Source organism: Populus trichocarpa, chromosome 6, assembly GCF_000002775.5.
Source record: "Populus trichocarpa isolate Nisqually-1 chromosome 6, P.trichocarpa_v4.1, whole genome shotgun sequence".
In the NCBI taxonomy this organism is placed as follows: Eukaryota; Viridiplantae; Streptophyta; class Magnoliopsida; order Malpighiales; family Salicaceae; genus Populus; species Populus trichocarpa.
Window position 1 is genome coordinate 26,037,317 of NC_037290.2, and position 21,574 is coordinate 26,058,890.

At 35.0% G+C, this 21,574-nt stretch overlaps 2 protein-coding genes and 1 long non-coding RNA gene across 6 annotated transcripts; 1 reads left to right on the forward strand and 2 right to left on the reverse strand.

Annotated features, from left to right (window-relative positions):
• Nucleotides 1–911: 911 nt before the first annotated feature.
• LOC7468689 (BTB/POZ domain-containing protein NPY1) lies at nucleotides 912–6,964 on the reverse strand. 4 transcript variants are annotated; one of them, XM_024604669.2, is made up of 5 exons: nucleotides 6,641–6,964; nucleotides 5,920–6,071; nucleotides 4,253–4,322; nucleotides 2,133–3,296; nucleotides 912–1,660 (listed from the first exon to the last, which is right to left on the reverse strand). In XM_024604669.2, the coding sequence occupies exons 2-5, from the start codon at nucleotides 5,979–5,981 to the stop codon at nucleotides 1,121–1,123; spliced, it is 1,836 nt and encodes a 611-aa protein (XP_024460437.1). In that variant the 5' UTR covers nucleotides 5,982–6,071; nucleotides 6,641–6,964; the 3' UTR covers nucleotides 912–1,120. The 4 variants fall into 4 exon arrangements, with proteins under 4 accessions (XP_024460437.1, XP_024460436.1, XP_052309805.1 ...); XM_024604668.2 differs by having other exon boundaries at nucleotides 5,920–6,383; XM_052453845.1 differs by lacking the exon at nucleotides 5,920–6,071.
• Nucleotides 6,965–13,931: 6,967 nt separating this feature from the next.
• On the reverse strand, nucleotides 13,932–14,581 carry LOC18100708 (uncharacterized). Its single transcript, XR_002982217.2, has 2 exons — nucleotides 14,256–14,581; nucleotides 13,932–14,156 (listed from the first exon to the last, which is right to left on the reverse strand). It is a non-coding gene; the product is annotated as an uncharacterized LOC18100708 (long non-coding RNA).
• A 2,464-nt stretch (nucleotides 14,582–17,045) lies between these two features.
• LOC7468690 (transmembrane 9 superfamily member 8) lies at nucleotides 17,046–21,113 on the forward strand. The gene is made up of 7 exons (XM_002308671.4): nucleotides 17,046–17,296; nucleotides 18,413–18,577; nucleotides 18,668–18,777; nucleotides 18,877–18,985; nucleotides 19,067–19,179; nucleotides 19,269–19,422; nucleotides 19,748–21,113. The coding sequence occupies exons 1-7, from the start codon at nucleotides 17,177–17,179 to the stop codon at nucleotides 20,903–20,905; spliced, it is 1,929 nt and encodes a 642-aa protein (XP_002308707.1). The 5' UTR covers nucleotides 17,046–17,176; the 3' UTR covers nucleotides 20,906–21,113.
• Nucleotides 21,114–21,574: the final 461 nt, after the last annotated feature.

Here is a 21,574-nt window from a genome sequence, read left to right on the forward strand (position 1 = left end):
TAGATGTTGCTCCAAATATTATCATCTATTTAAATGATATTGCTCCAAAGATTACCGATATTACCTTATTGATTTTGTAAATATGAATAGTGAAGAAGTTGCTCTTATTTGTTTTGAAATTTTATCTTATATTTTTTCTAATTATTTTTTTTTCAGTTTTATTTTTCAATAATACATTGATTTTGACTTGTTTTTATAATTTATTTTAATTTTTTTTAAAGAAGGTTATCGCAATTTTAAATAGATATTTTAATTTTTAATACTTAATTTTGTTATCATATCATTAAATAAAAAATTATTTAAACCAAATGAGATCTATAATCCAACCACGAGTTTAATAGGTTAAGCTCGAAACCTGAATCGATCCAATATATTACCGTTATTGTTTTAATATTAAAAAAAATATAATTTAAATTTTTTTAAAAAATCAAACAATTGTTTCTGAATTTATTAAATAAACTAGATTATATCAAGACAACTTTTACATAAATTAATTTTAAATCCATGGTAAAAAAAAAATCAAGTTGGAAGGTTTGAAGACCAACTTATTAATTAGATTTAATAACAATATTAATAATTTTATCATTACAAAATACTTTTTTTCACATTAAAAAAAGAATATTCAACCCGCAATAAACTAGTCTTGTACTAAATAAGGAAATCTTGCTTAATGAACCAAACTATTCTTCCTATCTATCTTTACTAGAGACAATAAAAATCTTAATTGAGTTTTCCTTTGTTTTATCACCCAGAAATATCTTTGTACAAAGAGAGAAACTTTAGCATTGCTGCTGGCTATCAAGAGAATCTTTCAGACAACATAGACCTGATCACAGAGCTATGAGGTCAAAAATTGACACAAGGAGAGGCCATGAAAAATTTAACCAGCAGAGAAGAAACAAGAAGAGGAAGAATTTAAACCTTCATGTCATCATATACATGAAAGAAATCATAGGTTAGCTGGACAACTTTTCCTGGATAATCTATGTGAATTTCATACATAAACAGAGAATAAAACCCCCTTCATCTACTGGAATAAAAGCCTACCACTTTTTACACTTGAACAGTTTTTGACCATCTTCTTCCCTTGCTATGTCCTGATGAAGCTCAAATTCATTCTCTAGGAGATGGAGTGTCTCCTTTGTCTTGAAGATGAACCGAAGGACTTGGTGTCACCAGGAGCGATTGAAGTTGGGCTCTGCGAACTCCCAGAAGTCTCTGAGCTTCTATTCTCAACATGCCCTCTGGCCACAACCCACAATCTATCAAAGATCCTCTTTGATCGAGATGGCAGCAACTGCACACCATTTTTGGTAATCTTGCTGTTTTTCTTCCTAAGTTTTCCATTTTTCAGGAAATCTTCATCTTTTATCTTCATTCGACTCATCTGTTTCATGAGGGATTTATTACCATCAGCTGCTGTCTTCTCCAATTCTTCATCTGTGTTTGTGGTGGAATTTAAAGTATCGCGGGCATTGTTGCTGAGAGCTTGAACTCCAGAAGCTGCTCTAACCTGCTCAAAAAAGAGAACTTGGACGACAACACGGAGAGGGAGCCGCTCATTCTGTGCAGCATGCGTGGATGCATCCGTGGTCAGTTTCTTGACATCCATTAGCCCACATATCTTCTTTTTTTCTGCCTTTGTCATACTGAGATGTTCCTGAATTAAAAATGGATCATTGGTGAATCATAGCATAAAAGTATTCCATTCATAAGAGAGAGTGTTTATAAAGAAACGATGGTGACATGAAGAATCCCCACGTTGGTGAAAATCATACACAATTTATCTATACCTATACCGCCCCCTCCCCACCCCCAAAAAAAAACAAAAACAGGTCGGTTCTTCAGCATAGGCAAAGCAGTTTATGGCATTTTATACAGATAAAAAATCCCCAAGCACAACAGATTTCAGGTGACCATGCTGCTTGAAATCCAACAAATGTTGCATCTTCCATCTAACTTGGCTTGATCCGAGAACTGTCGTGAGTGTTGCAAGCATCAGAAACAAAGTGATATCATGACGATATTTAGTATTAACTATGCAAACATGTACAAATCCTATGGGTGCCTAAATCATAAAACCAAAAGATGAAATAAGACTAAATGAAATTACTCAAGGCACAAAATACTACCTTCAGGTAGATGTCAATGGCTTTGTACAGTCCATCGTGAATTGGTCTACCAAACTCAGGAATTGACCGTGACAGGTCAACAAAACTGGAGATGGTGAGATTGGGGTCATATGCAATTTCTGCTAGATATCCATCAATCAATTTACCAACATTCATCAAGGTTACATGCTCATGCCCTAAAATAAAGTCGCCATTCTCCTCATGCTTCGTATCCTGACTGTACTTTCCATGCATCAAAGAACGACTAACAATGCACTGAATCAATTCCACATCATATAATGTGTTTTGAGGAGGCCGTGCTAGGATCAGCAAATCCTTAACAGAAGCCTCATGCAACTTCAAACTGATCCTCTTCACTAAATATTCCCTGGCTGAGTCATCTATTCCAACCAGAATGGCAAATTTCAACAATTTCAACAGGAAACTACACGAACAACCAGCAGCCTTGTCTGGAGGCAACAAACAGATGAGGTTTTCTACCAGATATCTGTACCTCCAGGTACGAGCATCAGAAACTGAGTCATCAAATGAATCTGGCAGCCATCTGACTGCATAAGTTTTCAGTGCTTCCCCAATCACTTGGCCATCCATTCTTCCCTTTGATTTCACAGTGATCATGACCCTCTTATAGAGATCAATATCCAGTTCACATATATCTTCAACCCACCAATCCTTGGGAACAGAATCAATTTTATCCCTGAAATTCATCCCTTCCTCGACTATTTTATCAGGCACTGATAACTTACGGTTATATGTGTAGGACCAGGTAATACTTGCAGGGTCCACAGAGGTTTTAGATGCAATGGAATCTATGCAGCTGCCCACAATCTTCAGATCTTCAGACCACGGCAGAAGAGATTTGGTGGTCTGAAGAACAATAATGGAATCCTTCCAGCTATGGAAGATACTGGAGTTCAGAAATACTTCAATTTTAAAAATAAGGTTCCCTCGATCAACATCCTCGGTCATCTCAAGGTACTCGGCCGCACAACGAGCAGTGACAACATTGTAAGCATTGAGAGTAACAATCATTCCATAGCAGAATTTGGCACAAATTTCAAAAGCCTTTGGCCCACCAGGAAAATCAACCATGTCAATTTCATTCTCCTCACCAGCTTGTGACAGTAGCATTAGCAAGCGATTGCTCTTGGACATGAGAGGGAACTGCAAAGTTCATCAAAGCAACTCATAGAGAATCATGGAAACAAAAACAAAAATAAAAGGAGCTGTAACTCAAGCTGTGAAAGGGATCTATGCTGACCAAGTATTCAACACCTTAAATAACATTCTGATCACCCTTTCATGAAAACATGACTTGGTTTTTTTTTTCTGGGTTAATGGCTCAGTCTATTCTTATATCCCTAATTGATCCGATTTTATCTTTAAATATATGTTAAGTTTCTAATCTATCATTCTAAAATGATTTTCAAACTAAACAACCAGAATTAATCACGTGATTTGCACATGAAAGCATTCCATTTGTCTAGCTTGCAAAAACATTTTGAGAAAAAAAAAATCATATGCAAATCACATGACTAATTCTGGTGATTTAGCTTGAAAATCTTACCAGATGATAGATTAAAAATTAATGTATACTTGAGGATAAAATTGATTCAATTAGGGATATAAGGACAGATTGGAAAATTATCTTCTTATAAAAGGACATATTCAGCCATTAACCCTTGGTTTCTATTGCTTTTCCAATTCTTTCAATGGACAATATGCTTTTACTGGAAATTAATTTATAACCAACTCACAATCCAACATACAATTGGTAACATGGGATAGTAAAAGAAAAGAATAAAAAAATTAAGTACATGCTTGGACCATGTTTCTGATTTTGTAATTACTTACAATCTTGAGAATAATTTATTTCCTTGAGGCAGTCACCTATTTAAATTTGCATATTATTGAGATTTAACGGTTCCACAATATTCCACTGCTAAGACTAAAGCAATGAACTTGACAGTTCCTCAAGAAGAACCAATATAGAGTTATTATTCTCTAGATATTTGAAAATGTTTATGAGTGGATGTTGATGGAATAGAGCACCGTGGCCAACTAAATTCGATATATCCTGCCAAAATTCACTATAAGCAAAGATACTGCAGACTTAATACCTTGTGGAGGTTAAATTTAACTTCTCCAACATTTATGGTGACATCTGTTTCCAGTTCGGATGCCACATACCTGCATAAGCACAACTAACTTGCTAAGCTCACAGGAGAATTCAATGTTGAGCATGTGATAGGCAAGCAATAAATGCAATGGCAGGGTAAGACACCACAAATATAAGGGGAAACAATAACAAAGCGTGAACCATACAATATACAAAGAGAACGGACAACATTTTTTATGTTCATTGAAATTGGAGTCCCATGTAACCAAGAAAGAGGCAAATTAATTCATTGCCATGGAATTTTAGATGCCTCGCAGCCTGATAAGAAACCATAACCTTGAAATAAGAACATGACAAACATTTTCAGAATCTGATTACTAATCCCAACTACTGCAAGGAATTTCTCAAAATTTTAAGGAAGTTCGGCACATCAACTTGTGTCTGCATAAAACAAAAAAATAATAGATGGATAAGCTAGGCGTATGCGCCTTTTGGTTTACAAATGAAAATAATATGACGAAGAAGATCAGTCTCCAAACATGAGTTTGTTTCAGTGACATTGCTGCAAAACATCCAGAAAGATAATTACAGATTTCCTGCATAAGACAAACCAAAAGATCCATAATATCATTCCACTGTGACATGGATTTCTTAATTTCATATTGTCTACAATCTTGTCCTCTTGCTCCTCAAAACCCCAAATCATGGGATCCCTTGTGTTCATTGGCTAAAACACCCACAGGATAGTTACCGAGTGCTCTTATGCTTTCATGACATTCCAAGAAACAAACAACTTAGCTCATATCTTATTATGCATCTAGAGAAATAGTGCACATGTAACGATGCCTATTGATTAACACAAATGTCCAAAACCATTCACTTTTTTTTCATTACTCCGAGTAACATGAGATGGAAGGAGAAGAATATGATTATAGTGAAATCACATCAGCCCGGCCTAAAAAATACAGAAATGGTCCCTACTCTGGATTTGTTTACAATATATAAAATGTAAATGATCCCATGGTAGGTTCAGGACATATGCTATTGTATTGTTTAAGAAATTGCTCATCTGTGATGATTGGAGTTGTTGCATACACTGCATGACTTTACTACATTTGGACCACCAATCCATCACAAAAGAGCCAGTTCAATTTCAGGACCACCCCTCAAACACCCCCCCACTCTCCTCCGCCCCTAAACTAGTAGTACCAATAGTAATAATGATAGCAGCAACAACACAAACAACAAATAACATGTAACCCCCAAAAATAACTAATAGAGAAGGCAGGGCACTAATGAGACCAACTTCACATCAAGCAGAAACAAAAGGGAAGAAAAAGTGGTGATTTTCTTGATTAACATCGAAATATACTCAAAACAATCAACCAACATACAAAAATTCACTCAGATAACAGTGTGCTTAATCTGGTGGATTTGAACAAACTAAAATTTTAAAGGCCAAAATCCCCATCTATCATTACTCAAACCAGTGTGTTTAACAACAGAAATCAGCATTACTTTTTAGTTAAAATTTCCAAATGCAACTCTCAATGGTAACACAAAACGAAGGAAAAGAAAAACAAAACAATCGAGAGGAAAAAAAAACCAAGAAGAAGAAGCTGATTTGAGCTTGAACAACAGAAAAAAATATAAACCAAACACTCTTACCTTACAGATTTGCCATGAGCTTGAAATGCATCAGGCTTGGACCCCAACTTCATAAACTTCATTTTTTACCCAAAATTACCTTCCAAATCACCAAGAGAAAGCCTTCTTCACTCAAGAACTCAACAAGCCTTCGTATATATCCCTTCCCTTCACTTCAAAGATAGCAAAGTTTGAGACTTCTCCACTTTCTATGAATCACCAAAACCAAACCCAGAGAGTAACAGTGACGAGAAACAAACAAGCGATCTCTCAAACCCAGAACCAGAAATGGCAGGTTCTTTAAGGAATGAATGAATGAACTCTCTCCTAAAACACCCTACCAGCAGACCAGACCATAATATATGTTGGATTGAGACAGACAACCTCTGCGTTTAAGAACCAGAAACCACCTCGAATTTCGAGCTGTCCCATTGATTTCTAATAACCTTTTAATAACACTTCTTGCACTACCATTTTGGTTACTCCTAACAAAAAAAATTGATGCGGGATTTTCGCAAAAACAACAAGAGAAGCAAAACAAGTAAAATAAATTATGGTTTTGCAAAATTAGAGAGAAATAATGATTAAGAAATAAGAAAAAACAGAACTTGGGATTCAAAGCGAGAGAAAAAATGTTTTTTTATAAGAGATATAGCGTCAGAAAGAGAGAGAGCTTCAATGGCTATGAGATTAGCGAGGAAAAGAAGAGAAATAAAAGAAAGTTCAGTGTAGCGGTGCTTACTTCCTTTCGCATCATATCAATATCAATGTCAATAAATTCTTCGCCGCCTTTGCTTTAAATCACACACACTCTCTCTCCACTCTCTCTGTAGACGCAAATCTCAAGGACATGAGCCTTTTCATCTCTTCCTCTCTCTCTTTCTATTAGAAGCAAGCTTTTTTTTTTGTTTTCTTAGTCTCTCTAATGGAGTGTACTCAATCTTGTTTCAGGTTTATCTGACTTCATTGCCTCCTTTTCTCTTCTCCTCTCCTCTCCACTCTTCTTCTCTTCTTGAGAGAGGATTAGTTTTTTCAGTTTCAGGGGCTTATGGTGTTCTTTAACTAGCATTTGCCTGCCAAGATGAATTTTTTTTTATTTATTAAACCTTGCTCGTCACGTTAATTCGAGACACAGGTACCTAACTTATCCAATTATTTTAATTAAATTTCTAGTAATTTAATTCACCCAGTTAAATTCTATCTAAATTTATCCAAGTCAAGATATTATAAAAACAATTATTATTATTTTAATAAAAATAATTTATTTGATGATACACGAGTTAACTCATAACTTTTTTTTGTCAAAATATTCTTGAACAAAATTATTTTTTTATTTTTTATTATTTTAATATATTTTAATAAAACAGACTGTCAACTTACAAATCCATTCAGGTATAAAACATTATATATTTTATGTTTTAGGATTTAACTTATTACTTGTTAGGATTACGAGAAGATAGTCTCTCATGAATGTATTTCGATATCTCCATGCACAAGTTTGTCATATAATATAAGTCATGGCAGTATTTTTTGCACGGACCTTAAATTAATCCTCTAACTTGGTAACTATTCTAATTATACCCTTTTGTTTAACATTATAAAAAAAAATCTAATAGAAAATTCCAAGACCCTCTCGAAATACTACTCCATCATTCTTATTGTAATGAAATGTGCAGTCTTTTAGACGGGAACGGATTCGTCAACAAACATGGATAGAAGAGTATCACAGATAATTATCAGAACATTAATGACTTAATTGAAAAATATTTAATTTCTTTTTAGATACTTTTTGTTGCGGTGATGTGTATGGAAGCAGGAGGAGGAGGAGACTTTGAGACACATGTCATTGTTTTGAAACCCGGAGGATAAAACTGATTTGATGTCTGGACTAGTTCGAATTAAAAAAATATAAATGACTTAGTAAATGTAATTTTCTACATCGAAAGAAGAGTGTCCAAAGCCATGGCATATTAAAGCAGTTGATACCTAACCTTGTAGGATGCGTTTTGGGGCCTGTGGGCTGCCAGGAACAAAACCGTGAGGCGTGTAAGCAGGGTTCGGCTGAGCCATAGCGAAAAATATTCTACAAGGAGGAGTGAGTCGAGTCTTACATATGGTATCAGAGCCGAGGACGGCTCGTTATTAAGGTGAGGGGATTATAACATCCCACATCGAAAGAAGAGTGTCCAGAGCCAAGGCATATTAAGACAATTGGTACCTAACCTTGTAGGACGCGTTTTGGGGGCCTGTATGCTGTCATGAACAAAACCGTGAGGCGTGGAAGCCGGGTTGGGCTGAGCCATAGCGGACAATATTCTGCAAGGAGGAATGGGCCGGGTCTTACAGTAAAAGACTTGGATTAACAACCTGGTCGAAACCTTACTCTAAACCCATTAATTTTTTTTAAAAAAAATGATGAAAATAACATTATATTGATTATTATTTTTTTATATAAAAAATCAATCTTAGGTGAACATTCGAATCCACAGCCCAAACCGAGCCCGGGTCGTATTTTACAACTAAGGAATAAGGATGTGACCTTTTCAAGGGAGAGCTTTTATGCCGTTAAAGCACACCACATGCTTTTGGACCGGCAGAGACAAAAAAGGTCCATTCTCAATTGACCCACTGTTTATTACATGTTCTGTTTTCCCTGTGCTAATGCTTGTTTCTTTCCTTTCTGTACACGAATTTTGCCTCCCAGTTTTCTCAACAAACTGCAGTTCTTACCTTGTTAGCTACTACTCTATTTGCTGTGTTTTTATTACACCTTTGACCTAACATTTACATGTGTTTCCATCCCTAACATTGGATTTGGATGAAATTTAGCAAGATTGATTTAATTACCATAAACCAGATCCATGGATCGAACGAGTTTTGTTGGATCAATTTCTTATCTAATCCGACTAAAAACTTTATAATGATTTTGTTTTGGTTTCTCCCATTGGTTTGCATTGGTGATATTTAGCCAAGAAGGGAATTTCCAAGGGGGTCAAGATCAATGGGGTCAAATAGAAAGACAAGTGGAAAAGAGATGAAAGGCATGCTTGACATGGATTAGTTCCTACCAAATTGATTGGCGTTCGAATCTGATTCGAGCAGGTAAAACTATCCGTGTCAAAGAAGGGAAAAGGTGACCACAATTCTCAGTTACTTTTTTAGTAGCAAATCAAGAGATTTCGAGCATGTTTGTTTTTATGTTTGTAACGAGCCTTTTTTTTTAATTTTTTTGTTTTAAATGATTTTTTATATTTTTTTTATATTTTGAAATGTTGATATAAAAAATAATAAAAATAAAAAATTATTTTTATGTATTTCAAAGTAAAAAATACTTTAAATATTAACATCTACCATAATCTCAACCACACTCAAAATCATATCTTACTGCCTGCAACCTTATTTAATTATGAATGGTCATTCACAATAGATTTTACGGTGGATTTTGTATGTGTGTTTGATATTATATTAGTTTTTGAGCTTGAAAAAGATAAGTTTAACGAAAAAAATATAAATTATAATTTTTTTAATTAAATTTTATTTTAAAAAAATTGAAATAAAATGATGAGATGCGTTAATTAAATAAATACCTTTAAATATATAATAATAATAATAATAATAATAAAACATAACAGCATCACGGAAACAAACAAATCCAGATCTAAGTCTCAAGGAATTTGGAAAAAGAAAAACGTGCTATCACACACACGATGATATGCAAATTGAAGTTGAGATCTATAGCATAATGACTTGTTTGTAACACTTCAAATATATAATAATAATAATAATAATAATAATATATTATTATATATGGTGATGTGCTCTTTATCTCCTTTCCCCATGGGTCAGCATATTCGTATATCCCATTTGGTAGATTTTAGTATCCTTATGCAGACTTGTTGTACCACTACTACTACTCTCCCGAGAAAGGCCGAGGATCACAGCCAAATCAAGAACATCCACTTTCCAATATCAAGGATCATGTTTCCGGTAATGCAATCAGACTTGCTTTATATTATGTTTTTTTAACCTAAAAAATATTAAATTAGCAATTTTTATTTATATGTTTTAATAATTTTGATATAAAACATTAAAAAATTAAAGTTTACCTAGTTGTTTCTCGCTTGGGTTTAACCGGGACAATTGAGTTGCAAGTCAATTTGCTAGGTCATTCGTGTTTGATCAAATCAATATCCAAAATAGTTTGAAATAAAACTCAATCCAAGTCAAATTTAGAACGAGTGAATCATCGAGTCAACTCATCATGTTGAGCTAGATTTAATAGCTATAATTAAGTTAACATACAATTTATTTAAAGTCCAATGAAACAAAAAATATAATACATGAAATTTGATTCGAAAATACTCTAGGGTGTGTTCGAGATTGTGGTAGTAGTGGCGGTTCAAAGTGTTTTTCGCTTAGAAATGCATCAAAATAAAGGTTTTTTATTTTTTAAAAATTATTTTTGACATCAGCACATCAAAACGATCTGAAAACATAAAAAAATTATTTTATACAAAAAAAATTCTAAAATTTAAAAAACACAGTTTGTACTCCGTTTTCAAACACACTATAAAATAATTTTTTTATTAACGTGGGTGTCCAGGTCAGCTTGCGCGCACCTCGACTAATTTCACGGGCCCTGAAGTTAACGACCATGTAAGCCTCTAGTGACCATCATATTAGTAACCACATAGCTCGAAGATGAAACCACAAGTAGAGCAAACTCTTAGTCCTAGGCTTTTATTAGTGCCACCTACTAGATAATTTTTTTTTTTTTTTTTTTTGTTGGGTGCATGTAAAAATGGTCTTTACCCTTCATGCAAACAATTCAAAACCCTCCCTAATTCCCACATAATATTAGCATGGGAAAATTGGTGCTTGCAACCTTAACTGGTCCCAAGCTCCATGTGAAGGGTAGGGGTAAACAGTAGGGGACCCTATAGAGTTGAATACTGTCCCCAGACCTCTCAAATTAATGGCTTGATGAGTAAATTTGGACCAGTGCTCCTTTCAGACCACCACCACCAAGCCCTCGTCATCCTTTACAGCTGCCTCATAATTATGCAATTCAACGACTCATGTACTTTTTACCAGTGGCAGTGGTAAAAATTGATATCTCAGACACAGAGTGGCTATCTATAGCATCAAATTAGGAGTACTCTTTCGTTTACTCCACAGGTTTGCCTTTCCAATGATTATATCCATGATGATAACATTCACCACTGTCTTGCATCAGCTAGCTAGCTTGCTTGCTAGCAGCCCGCTAGTCTACAACCTAGAAGAGACACAGACACAGATGCTAGTCTGCAATGGTGGTAGTTGTTGCTCTTTTATTTCCATGTCAAACTTGGAAATTTGACTGTTCTTTTCCTTCTAAAATAAAGAGTTACTTCCTGGGGTTAGCAGAAAGAGCCGGCATTCATTTCTTCATTCATATTCATAGCTGAGTCTATTGTCACCAAACTTATTGAACAAGACTCGAGGTACAATCTGGGTTATATAGATTAAACGGATTAACTTATGTTGATTTAAATAAATTAAAATGATAGTATTTTATTTTTTTTATGAAAAAATATCAAAACCATGTAGTTTATTTTAAAAACTTAAATCAAGTTTTGATTGTGGAGTGAGACGACTAACTAGGTTGTCTAGGTTTGACTGGATCAACTTCCACCTGATTTTTTAAAACTCAACCCGAGTAACGTATTAGGCAAGGTTATAAATTCCATTCTGGGTGGTGTTTTGTTTTTTCAACTAGAACGGTATGTTTTGGAGAATGATATAATCATAAAAAAATAAACCTTAATAAATTACAAAGTTCAATTTTCAATAAACTAGGTGTGTTGATGGATAAAATTAGAGAAAAAAATAGATTAAAAAAAAACACTATTTGATCGGAACATTCCGACTGGAATTTTCAGAACAAGCCGAGACTCGAGCAAGATGAAATTTGTTCCGGATTATTTTATTTTTTGAACTGGAATGAGACATGCCAGTTATTTCAGACAGAACATGATGAAATTGACAATTTTAACCCTATACCATCCCGGTTACATATTAACCCGTCCAACTCCAAATTATTAAAGTTTAATAACAATTATTAATACCATTCATTTTTCCATAATGGTCAAGATGTTAGGCAGTATATTTGGTATTGGTTGAAAAAAGAAAAACAAAACAAAACATTCATCTATATTTTAGGTTAAAATCTTGTCAAAATATACCAAAATGTTTGAATCTTTCTCGTATACGTACTTATTTGACTGGTGGAGTTGATGTAATATATTCCTTCATAACGACTTTATGATTATATTAAGCCTAATATAGAATACCGAAACAGTCTTGGACTACTTGAAATGGTAAATATAAGCAGAAAATTATTCCCCTTGACTAACTTCAATGATAGGATGAACTGGCTACTTGTGGACAGTGTTTAACAACCAAAGTCCATAGCTAGGGGGTAACTGTATATTCTTTGACAAAAAGCAAGTCTTAGGCTAAATGATCCTCATGTGTGACTCCAAGGAAAAAATTATGTCAGGCGTGGGAAAAAACCATCATAAATTAATGATGATGGGAATGATGGAGGATCCAAGGTGATAATGGTTACGGTGTGGACGGGCTTTACCTTGGCTAAAAGGGCAATGTGGGGGGCCATTGGATCCCTTTATGCCAAACCTCCTTTTGTGTTCTTAGCATGGATTCACGTTTTGAGTGATGGGTTTTGCCCGCAGGTTATGGCTTTTGAGATTTTTCTCCAGGTTTTATGCTCTTAGAGCTCGACATGATTGCACAGACTGCTAGTTACCCTTGCCCCCTCACAATAATATTCTTTGCTCTCTACGTGGGCTGATAATGCACACTCGTATTACGTAGAACAATCAACACCTGTCATGGTAATTAAGGTCAAGGATTGCACTCCTAGTTTTTAAACTTTGCCCAGCTCGTCGGACCTACTCGGTATTTGAAGCTTGATCTAGACATCTGCTAGGTTGACTTTCAACTGGATTGATCTATTAAAACCAAGAAATTTAAAAATAAAACAAAAACAACGTTGTTTTTGATAAAAAAAGATAGGCGGTCCATGAGTTAACTGGGGAGTCGGGAAAGAGCGCGTGTTCATGTTAAAAATTTGATTCTGTTTTAATCAAGGGCGAAGAAGAAGACGAGATTGTTGACAGAGATATATCATGTATGAGAAAGAAATCAGTGAAATAAATTGGTGCCATGAAATATGTTGCAATTGTCTTCTCTCTTGACATAAAGAGGGTCTCTTAGTCCATTGGAGAAAATGATATTGAATCAGTTTTGTAGCCTGCAATTTTCCATGGACATCAACAGACCAAAATTTGCAGTCAAGTAATACCTAGGATGGAGGGAAAGAGGAAAACGAAGGGGAAAGAGGATGGCATACATGGCTTCCAAAATAAGTAGTACCCAATGTGTTGGAATCACTGTCGCTGGCAAAATGTATCACAACGTCAGTGCATTCTAAGTCCCACAACAACACAGAGTTAGACTTGGTAAGAATATAGGACTGCATAATCTTTTTGAGCTCTCATTGAAGATAAGGAAAACGTAGTTCTTCCATGATCTAATTACCTGCCAACTCCATCTATATCTGTTTCAGTTTCTTCTGTGGGTTGATTAACATAACACGGATTTGATCCTGTGGAAGATCCATCGATGTCATGGATACAGTGATGAATCATATTAAGCAGCAGCCATGTATGTCTGTCTGGGGCAAGTAGTCTTTGAGCTCAGAAGAGTTTTTCTAGGGCCTAAGAGAAGAGTGAAAGATCACACAGGATCATAAATTTTCAAATCTAGGAATCAAAACCCGATTGCAAAAACCAAAGTATTATGTGCAAGTCATGAATTTCTAGCCCAGGATTGAAATACTATTAGGTTTGGAAGCAAGTTTTGTCAATCACAGTCCATGAATTTTTTATATTATCATGGCATCTCTCACTGGTTTCCTGCAAACCGAAATCCAATTGGCTGAAACTTTGAACTTCGAAGCAAACCAGAACTGAAAAAACATCAGAATTTGTTATTTACTCTGAAATCTTTGGTGAAAATAGAAACATAGCCATTTTCTGGTGTTATATCATCAAAGCACAGGATTGGAGCTGAAGAGGCCAGAGCTCCGTGGGAATTTGCTGGTGTTATGTCATCAAAACATAGGATTGGAGGCGAAGAGGCCACAGCTCCGAGGGCAACATGTGGATATTTCAGCCGGAACCAAGAAGCAAACACTACAAGAACAAGTTGGAATGAGAAGAAGAATCCGAAAGCAAATTAACAATAGGAGGTGAGAAACAAAGTTTTTCGGAAACTTATATGCCATGGAATACCTCACAGCCACCATATGATGCTCCGACGGCAATCAAGGAGAGTGTTTAGCATGGAATTCCTCCTCTACGTGGATGATAATTTCGGCATAGTTTGCTAAAGCTTGAACCGAGTTGAAATTTGAAATATCCGAGAGTGCTAGCCTTTTTCAAGGCGTCTTGCCTTGATCCAAACGGGATTGGTTTCCCATAGTATCGGTGCTGACAAGATTAAAATCAAAGAAAGTAAGGAAAGCTGTTCAAGATTACTATCCAGAATTCTGAGAAGCTGGATTTTTCTAAGAAAATTAACAAAATTAAATGCTTTTTGGCTTTTATCATTACGGGGTTCAAATCTTGAGATCATTACTTGGAGAATTTTTCTCTTTTTTTTTTTTTTATTTTTTTTATTTTTTTTTATGGAACTCTCTTTGTAAAGACACAGCCCAAATTCCTAGTGAGAGATGAGACCCATTTGGTTCAATGTCGAGCTGTAAGTGCAGCACAAATGGGAAGGAAAAATGAAGGAAGATAGCTCAATCCTACGTTTCAGACTTTCAGTCTCTGCAAAATGGAAATGGGCCTTGGAGTTTGGTCGATCCAGGAAAGAAAGAAGGATGGTAAGAAGGACCAACAGAAAATATTTCAGTTTGTGAAAATAAATCTTAGGCCGAGTTTAATAACCACTTCGGATCATCTTCTTTCGTTGGACTAGTTTATCTTTATGGTATCTGGTAATCCATTTCTCAAGGATCCCTGCTCTTTCTTTCTGTCCTACCAACCACTTCGGATCATCTTCTTTCGTTGGAAGTATATCCAAGCAATGTGATCTTGCATAGTAAACATATATGTTATGTGAATTTTCTTCTCATTTCAACGATAAGTTCATCAGCAGAACACACCTTTCACAGTTATGATAGCAACATCACTGCCTGATATATTCTCAAACACACTACAATTAAAGAGAGCATCGTGTTATGTAACCATTGTTATGAACACAAGTCTCTGAATATCAGTAGGAGATATCAGATATGTTGTTATCAGTTACCCGCCGCTACTGTAAGGACCTCTCAATTCGTTGGAGAAAATGATGTTGCTATCGATTGTCGGAGAATCAGTTTTATATCCTGCGATTTCCCATTGAAATCAACAGAATTCTTTTTATTGATTTCAATGGAAAGAGAGCAGATATCAGATATGTCGTAAGGAGCTTGAAGTCGTCAATTATATAACCTCTTGAATCACATGGATATGGTTGAAACATGGAGTCACTGCCACTAGCCAAAGGCACCACAACGTCACTACAAGACTAACCAGCGCGCGCGCGCGCGCAAGCTATTCATCAAGCTGCTCTTCTTTTTGTTGAGCCTTCGCTGAGCCATTAATAGGATAAGTAAACAAAGTTTTGTTCTGCCATGATCAAAATATATACTTGTAAAATTAATGTTATGTTTGTTTTTTAAAATTTATTTTTTGAGAAACTATTTTTTAATTTTTTTTGTATTTTTTTGATATTAAAAAAGTTGGTTAACGGAAAACACTTTCCAGTTAAAGAAAAATTTAGCTTGATTTTTATAAAGGTATTTTTTCATTTTCTCAAAATTGATTTTAAAAAAAAAAAACTTTCCAAACAAATGGGTCTAAGAACCAATAAATTGCTATGATGTTTGTTTGAAATTAAATAAATTAAAATAAATAATAAATTATGAAAACAGTCAAATGTTAAGAATGAAATCAATAAAAAAATAAAAAAGTACGACTATTTATATGATTTCACATCAAATCTTTTAATAATAGAAAATAGTCATTCGAACCACCAATGCTCTGAACATTATTAAATGAATACCCGCATGCTTCACCTTTTGATAAATAAATAATTAATAAATCAAATAAAGGCACAACAAATAACATTTCTAGTTGATGAACCCGACATGTCAACCAACCCCACCGACGGCTTTCTCCACACGAGTCATCACCGACACGTCACAAAGATCCAAATCTAGTGCGATTTTCTTACCATGATTAAAGCTCAAATGCTGGATCCTCCTTGTAGATCCCCCAACGCGGCAAACCCAAGCCAATGCTCACCTTGTCAAATTCACCAATTGTAAAAAAAATAAAAGTTAGCTATATTTTAGTCCCTGAAGTTTAGATATAGCTTTCCTAAACCCCTATAATCTACCTATATCAATCCTACAAGGACAAACGTCTTCTTCTTTCTTGCCTTGAGAGAGAAAAAAACTTCTCTTTCACATTCCTGTTTTATCTCAATTGACAATTTTTATTTTTTTTACTATTTTTTTTAATAAACAGGCTGAATTTGTTTTTTTAAAAAAACATACTCCAATTTAAGATAATAAGAACCTATTTGGGATAAAAGTAGCTTTCTTTTCTGAATAATTTCTAAAATTATATTTGTTTTGAAAAAAATATTAAATTAATATTTTTTAATATTTTTTTTATAATTTTCATGTGTTGATGTAAAATATAATATATATATATATATATATATAATATTTTAATATATTTTTAAGTAAAAATTACTTTTTAAAATTACCATACATTACAATATCTTCCTCAAAAAAAGTTATTTTTTAAAGAAAGTTTTCTAATATTTTCTTATTTTTAAATATAATTATCTCTTAGTTTTGCATCCATTTCTCTAATGCACTAAATAAAATTTCTTCCACCTTCAGGGCTATAATAACAAAATTAAACCAATAAGAATCTAAGCGGAACATATCTCAATTTACAGGGACCAAAATGAATTTCACCAAAATATTTAAAAGCCAAGTCTAGATCCAACAGCTCCAAAGCATCGTTTCTTTCAAAAAACTAGTTGACCCTCCCCTCCCCTTTTTACAATATAACACCAACACCCCAATTCCTTCCTCTATCACAAATTTCCACAACAAAATCACTCCTCTAGATCTTCCTCCTCCTCCATGGCGCCTCGCGCGAGATCGAGATCTCTGCTGTTGCCGATATGTACAATTCTCACAATCCTTATTCATGGCGCTCACTCCTTCTACCTCCCTGGCGTCGCTCCTCAGGATTTCATTAACGTCAGCTCCACTTCTCTCTCTCTCTCTCTCTCTCTCTCTCTCTCTCTCTTACTCTCACTGCATGATCTACAAATTTTCATTTCAGATCTCATTTTGCGGTTTTTTTTATTTGATTTATAGAGATCTTGTTGATTTATGCAAGGGATATGTGTGATTTGTTAGTTATTTTGTATTGTAAGTATGACATTTGATTTCAAATTAAGTTAGTTATTGTCAGTGATATTTGTCGAGTTTTGTTCGGATCGGTTTTGTTTTAATTTGTGCGAGGAGGATATGAGATTTGTTAGGTTTTGTTTAGTTAGTGAAAATGATTGATTTTATTGCAGAAGGATTTTTTTAGGTTAATGAAGGTGGTTTAGGGATTTGATCAGGCTGTTATCTAGTGAAGTATGACATTTGATTTCAAATTAAGTTCGTTACTGATACGAATTGCTGCTTATGGATTTTGATTATTATGAGTTATATTTGTCTGAGTTTTATTCAGATCGGTTTTGTTTGATTCTAGTGCGAGGAGAATGTGAGATTTGATAGATTTTTGTTTTGTTAGTGAAAATGATTGATTTGATTGTAGAAGGATTTTTTAGGTTAATGGAGGTGGTTTAGGGATTTGATTAGCTGTTATTTGTGTTAATCTAGATCAGCATTGTCAGTTACGAGGAGGATCCGCTGTTTAGTTTTACTAATTTTGTTATTTATGTTTAATCTTGACAGTCATTATGGTTTTTGCTAGCTTTATAAAAATAATTACTTTGAAGTTATCGTGTGAATTTGTTATTGCATTATGGTGTATTGTAGTCACTGTGTTGTGTTTCGTTTCCAGTTGCATTAAATAGTTGAAGATGCTGTAGTTAATTAGTGAGTGTAATTGAGATGAAGTGTTAATTAGTGGCGGTATGGCTTAATATGAAAAAATTAATATTGATTATCCCAAGTGTTTTTAGAGTAAGAAATTATTTCTGACTTTTGTTTTTTGGGGAGGTTGTATAATTAGGAGCTTTATCAATACTGTTTTTCGGATCGTGTTTGTTGTGATTGTTTGAGATAAAGATAGAGGCTGCATTTTGATTGTGTGGTTTTTCTATTTGTTTATTTGTTTTTTTTTTCTTCTGGTTGCAGGGTGCTGAGTTGATGGTGAAAGTGAACAAATTGACCTCTATAAAAACACAACTTCCTTACTCATACTATACTCTTCCTTTCTGTACCCCATCCAAAATTGTAGACAGTGCAGAGAATCTTGGGGAAGTACTTCGTGGTGATCGCATTGAAAACTCCCCCTATGCGGTCAGTTTCGTTAGGCTGGATGAGTGTGGATTAACTTCTTCACATGCATGCACTATTATTTCCCTGACCTTTTGATTGGAATTATTGCAGTTTAACATGGGGGATGCAAAGATGTGCAATGTTCTTTGCCGGAAAACACTTGATTCCAAAACTGCAAAGGCATTCAAAGAGAAGATTGATGACGAGTATCGGGTTAACATGTATGAAACACTGTTTTTAGGCGTGGAGTCTATCTACTAAATTTCATGATGAGAGATGTGAAATTTGTTTTTCTAATTATTCTATCACTCATTTGACAGGATCCTTGATAACCTTCCTCTTGTTGTTCCCATCCAAAGGCTGGACCAGGAATCTCCTCCTGTTTATCAGCTTGGATATCATGTTGGGCTCAAAGGCCAATACAGTGGGGTATGTGCATTATTGCACTTAAATTTCCCCTTCTTAATGTGTTGGTTTTTTCTTGTGCTTACATTGTCTGGTTATATGCAGAGCAAAGAGGAAAAATATTTTATCCACAATCACCTGTCATTCATTGTTAAGTATCATAAAGATCCTCAATCTAATTCTGCAAGAATTGTTGGATTTGAAGTAAAACCATTCAGGTCAGTTATTTAATGATCATATCGTTTTTGTAAAATGGTTGCTTCTTACCTGATTCCATGATTATGATATTTGTTTTTTCAAATACCAGTGTTAAACATGCATATGAAGGGAAGTGGAATGATGAGAAGCCTCGATTAACAACATGTGACCCCCACACAAGACATACTGTTGTTAATTCTAACACTCCTCAAGAAGTTGAAGACAAAGCGGAAATCATTTTCACATACGATGTTGAATTCCAGGTGAGATCTTGCACATGACTACACAGTTTACATTTATTTTTCCTTTTTCTTTCTTTCTTTTTTCTTTTCCTTCAGATAGTTAAAACTTACGTTGTAGTCATCTGTTACTATTTCAACTTCACGATAAGCTGTTGTATTGTCATCAGTTATTGTCCCTATATGCCAGTGGTTTGGACATGTATTTTGTTGAGCACCTTGGCAAGCTATAATACAGCAAGCCACCTTACCATTTTATTCATTTATCACATGGGCAGATAACAGTGAAATACTTTGCTTACACGGATTGAGTTTGCTTTCTCATATTTTCTCTTGATTTACCTCTCAGGATAGTGATGTGAAGTGGGCTTCCAGATGGGATGCCTATCTCTTAATGACTGATGACCAAATTCACTGGTTCTCAATTGTAAATTCTTTGATGATTGTTCTCTTCCTCTCTGGCATGGTGGCTATGATCATGCTACGAACCCTTTACCGTGATATATCGAAGTACAATGAACTTGAGACCCAGGAGGAAGCTCAAGAAGAGACTGGATGGAAGCTTGTTCATGGAGATGTTTTCAGGCCTCCATCTAATTCAGATCTGCTGTGTGTCTATGTTGGAACTGGCGTTCAGTTTTTTGGAATGATCCTTGTTACCATGATCTTTGCCATTCTCGGATTCCTTTCCCCTTCAAACAGAGGTGGTCTTATGACAGCCATGCTCTTACTTTGGGTTTTCATGGGCATTTTTGCTGGCTATGCCTCGACCCGGTTATATAAAATGTTCAAAGGATCAGAATGGAAGAAAATAGCACTCAGGACTGCAGTCATGTTCCCAGGGGTCGTCTCTGCCATTTTCTTTGTCTTGAACGCTCTCATTTGGGGCCAGAAATCTTCTGGGGCTGTGCCATTTGGGACAATGTTTGCTCTTATATTCTTATGGTTTGGAATTTCAGTTCCCCTAGTGTTTGTTGGAAGCTATATTGGGTTCAAGAAGCCAGCAATTGAGGACCCTGTGAAGACAAACAAAATTCCGAGACAGATCCCAGAGCAGGCTTGGTACATGAACCCAGCCTTCTCAATCCTAATCGGAGGAATTCTTCCATTTGGAGCTGTTTTCATCGAGCTTTTCTTCATTCTCACCTCGATCTGGCTGAATCAATTCTACTACATCTTTGGTTTTCTGTTCCTCGTTTTCGCAATACTCTTGGTCACCTGTGCTGAAATAACAATTGTCCTCTGCTACTTCCAGTTATGCAGCGAGGACTACCTCTGGTGGTGGAGGTCATACCTCACATCCGGTTCCTCAGCACTGTACCTCTTCCTCTATGCAACATTCTACTTCTTCACAAAGCTTGAGATAACCAAACTTGTTTCAGGGGCCTTGTACTTCGGATACATGCTAATTGCATCGTATGCATTTTTCGTGCTAACGGGGACAATCGGATTCTATGCATGCTTATGGTTCACAAGGCTCATCTATTCGTCAGTGAAAATTGATTAACTCTAGCAGATCCCTTTCTTCCTCCACCTCGACGTCCAAAACAGGGTAAGATTCACAGCTAGTAGATAATTATTATGTTTTCAAATGTAAACCAATTTGCACATTTTTGGATTGAGACAGACATGTCATGATTTTGATGTTATAGTTCTTTTATTCAACTTTTGTTTAAGAATCACTCTCTTCTTTAATTATATAGATTGTTGACCGATCTTGTGATGCTCCCATTTGATCTCTTATCTTCTTGTGGTCTTAGACCCTCAAATTTTGATTATATTTTTATGTTTCTGAAGTTTTGAAATGTTGATGTTAAAAATGATTTTTTAAAAATAAAAAAAATATTTTGATGTATTTCTAAATAAAAAATATTTTAAATCATAATTATTACCACATTTCTAAACATTCTTAGTGTGGCTGTGGTGCAAGCTGCCTTTTCAAAAACTCACAGTAGGAGACATGTATTGCACCACAGCCTGTATCTTTGCACCACAGCCTGCATATTCTAGATCAGAATCTTAAACAGGTTTAGATCCGGAAACAACTAATTACCCAAAAAAAAAAAGTAACTAATCATGATATAGATTATAAACTACTTCCCTTCCCTGTTACAAACAAAAGAACAAAAGATTTTACAGCCATCTATGTACTTCCTAGGATGAGTGTCTCTAGGAT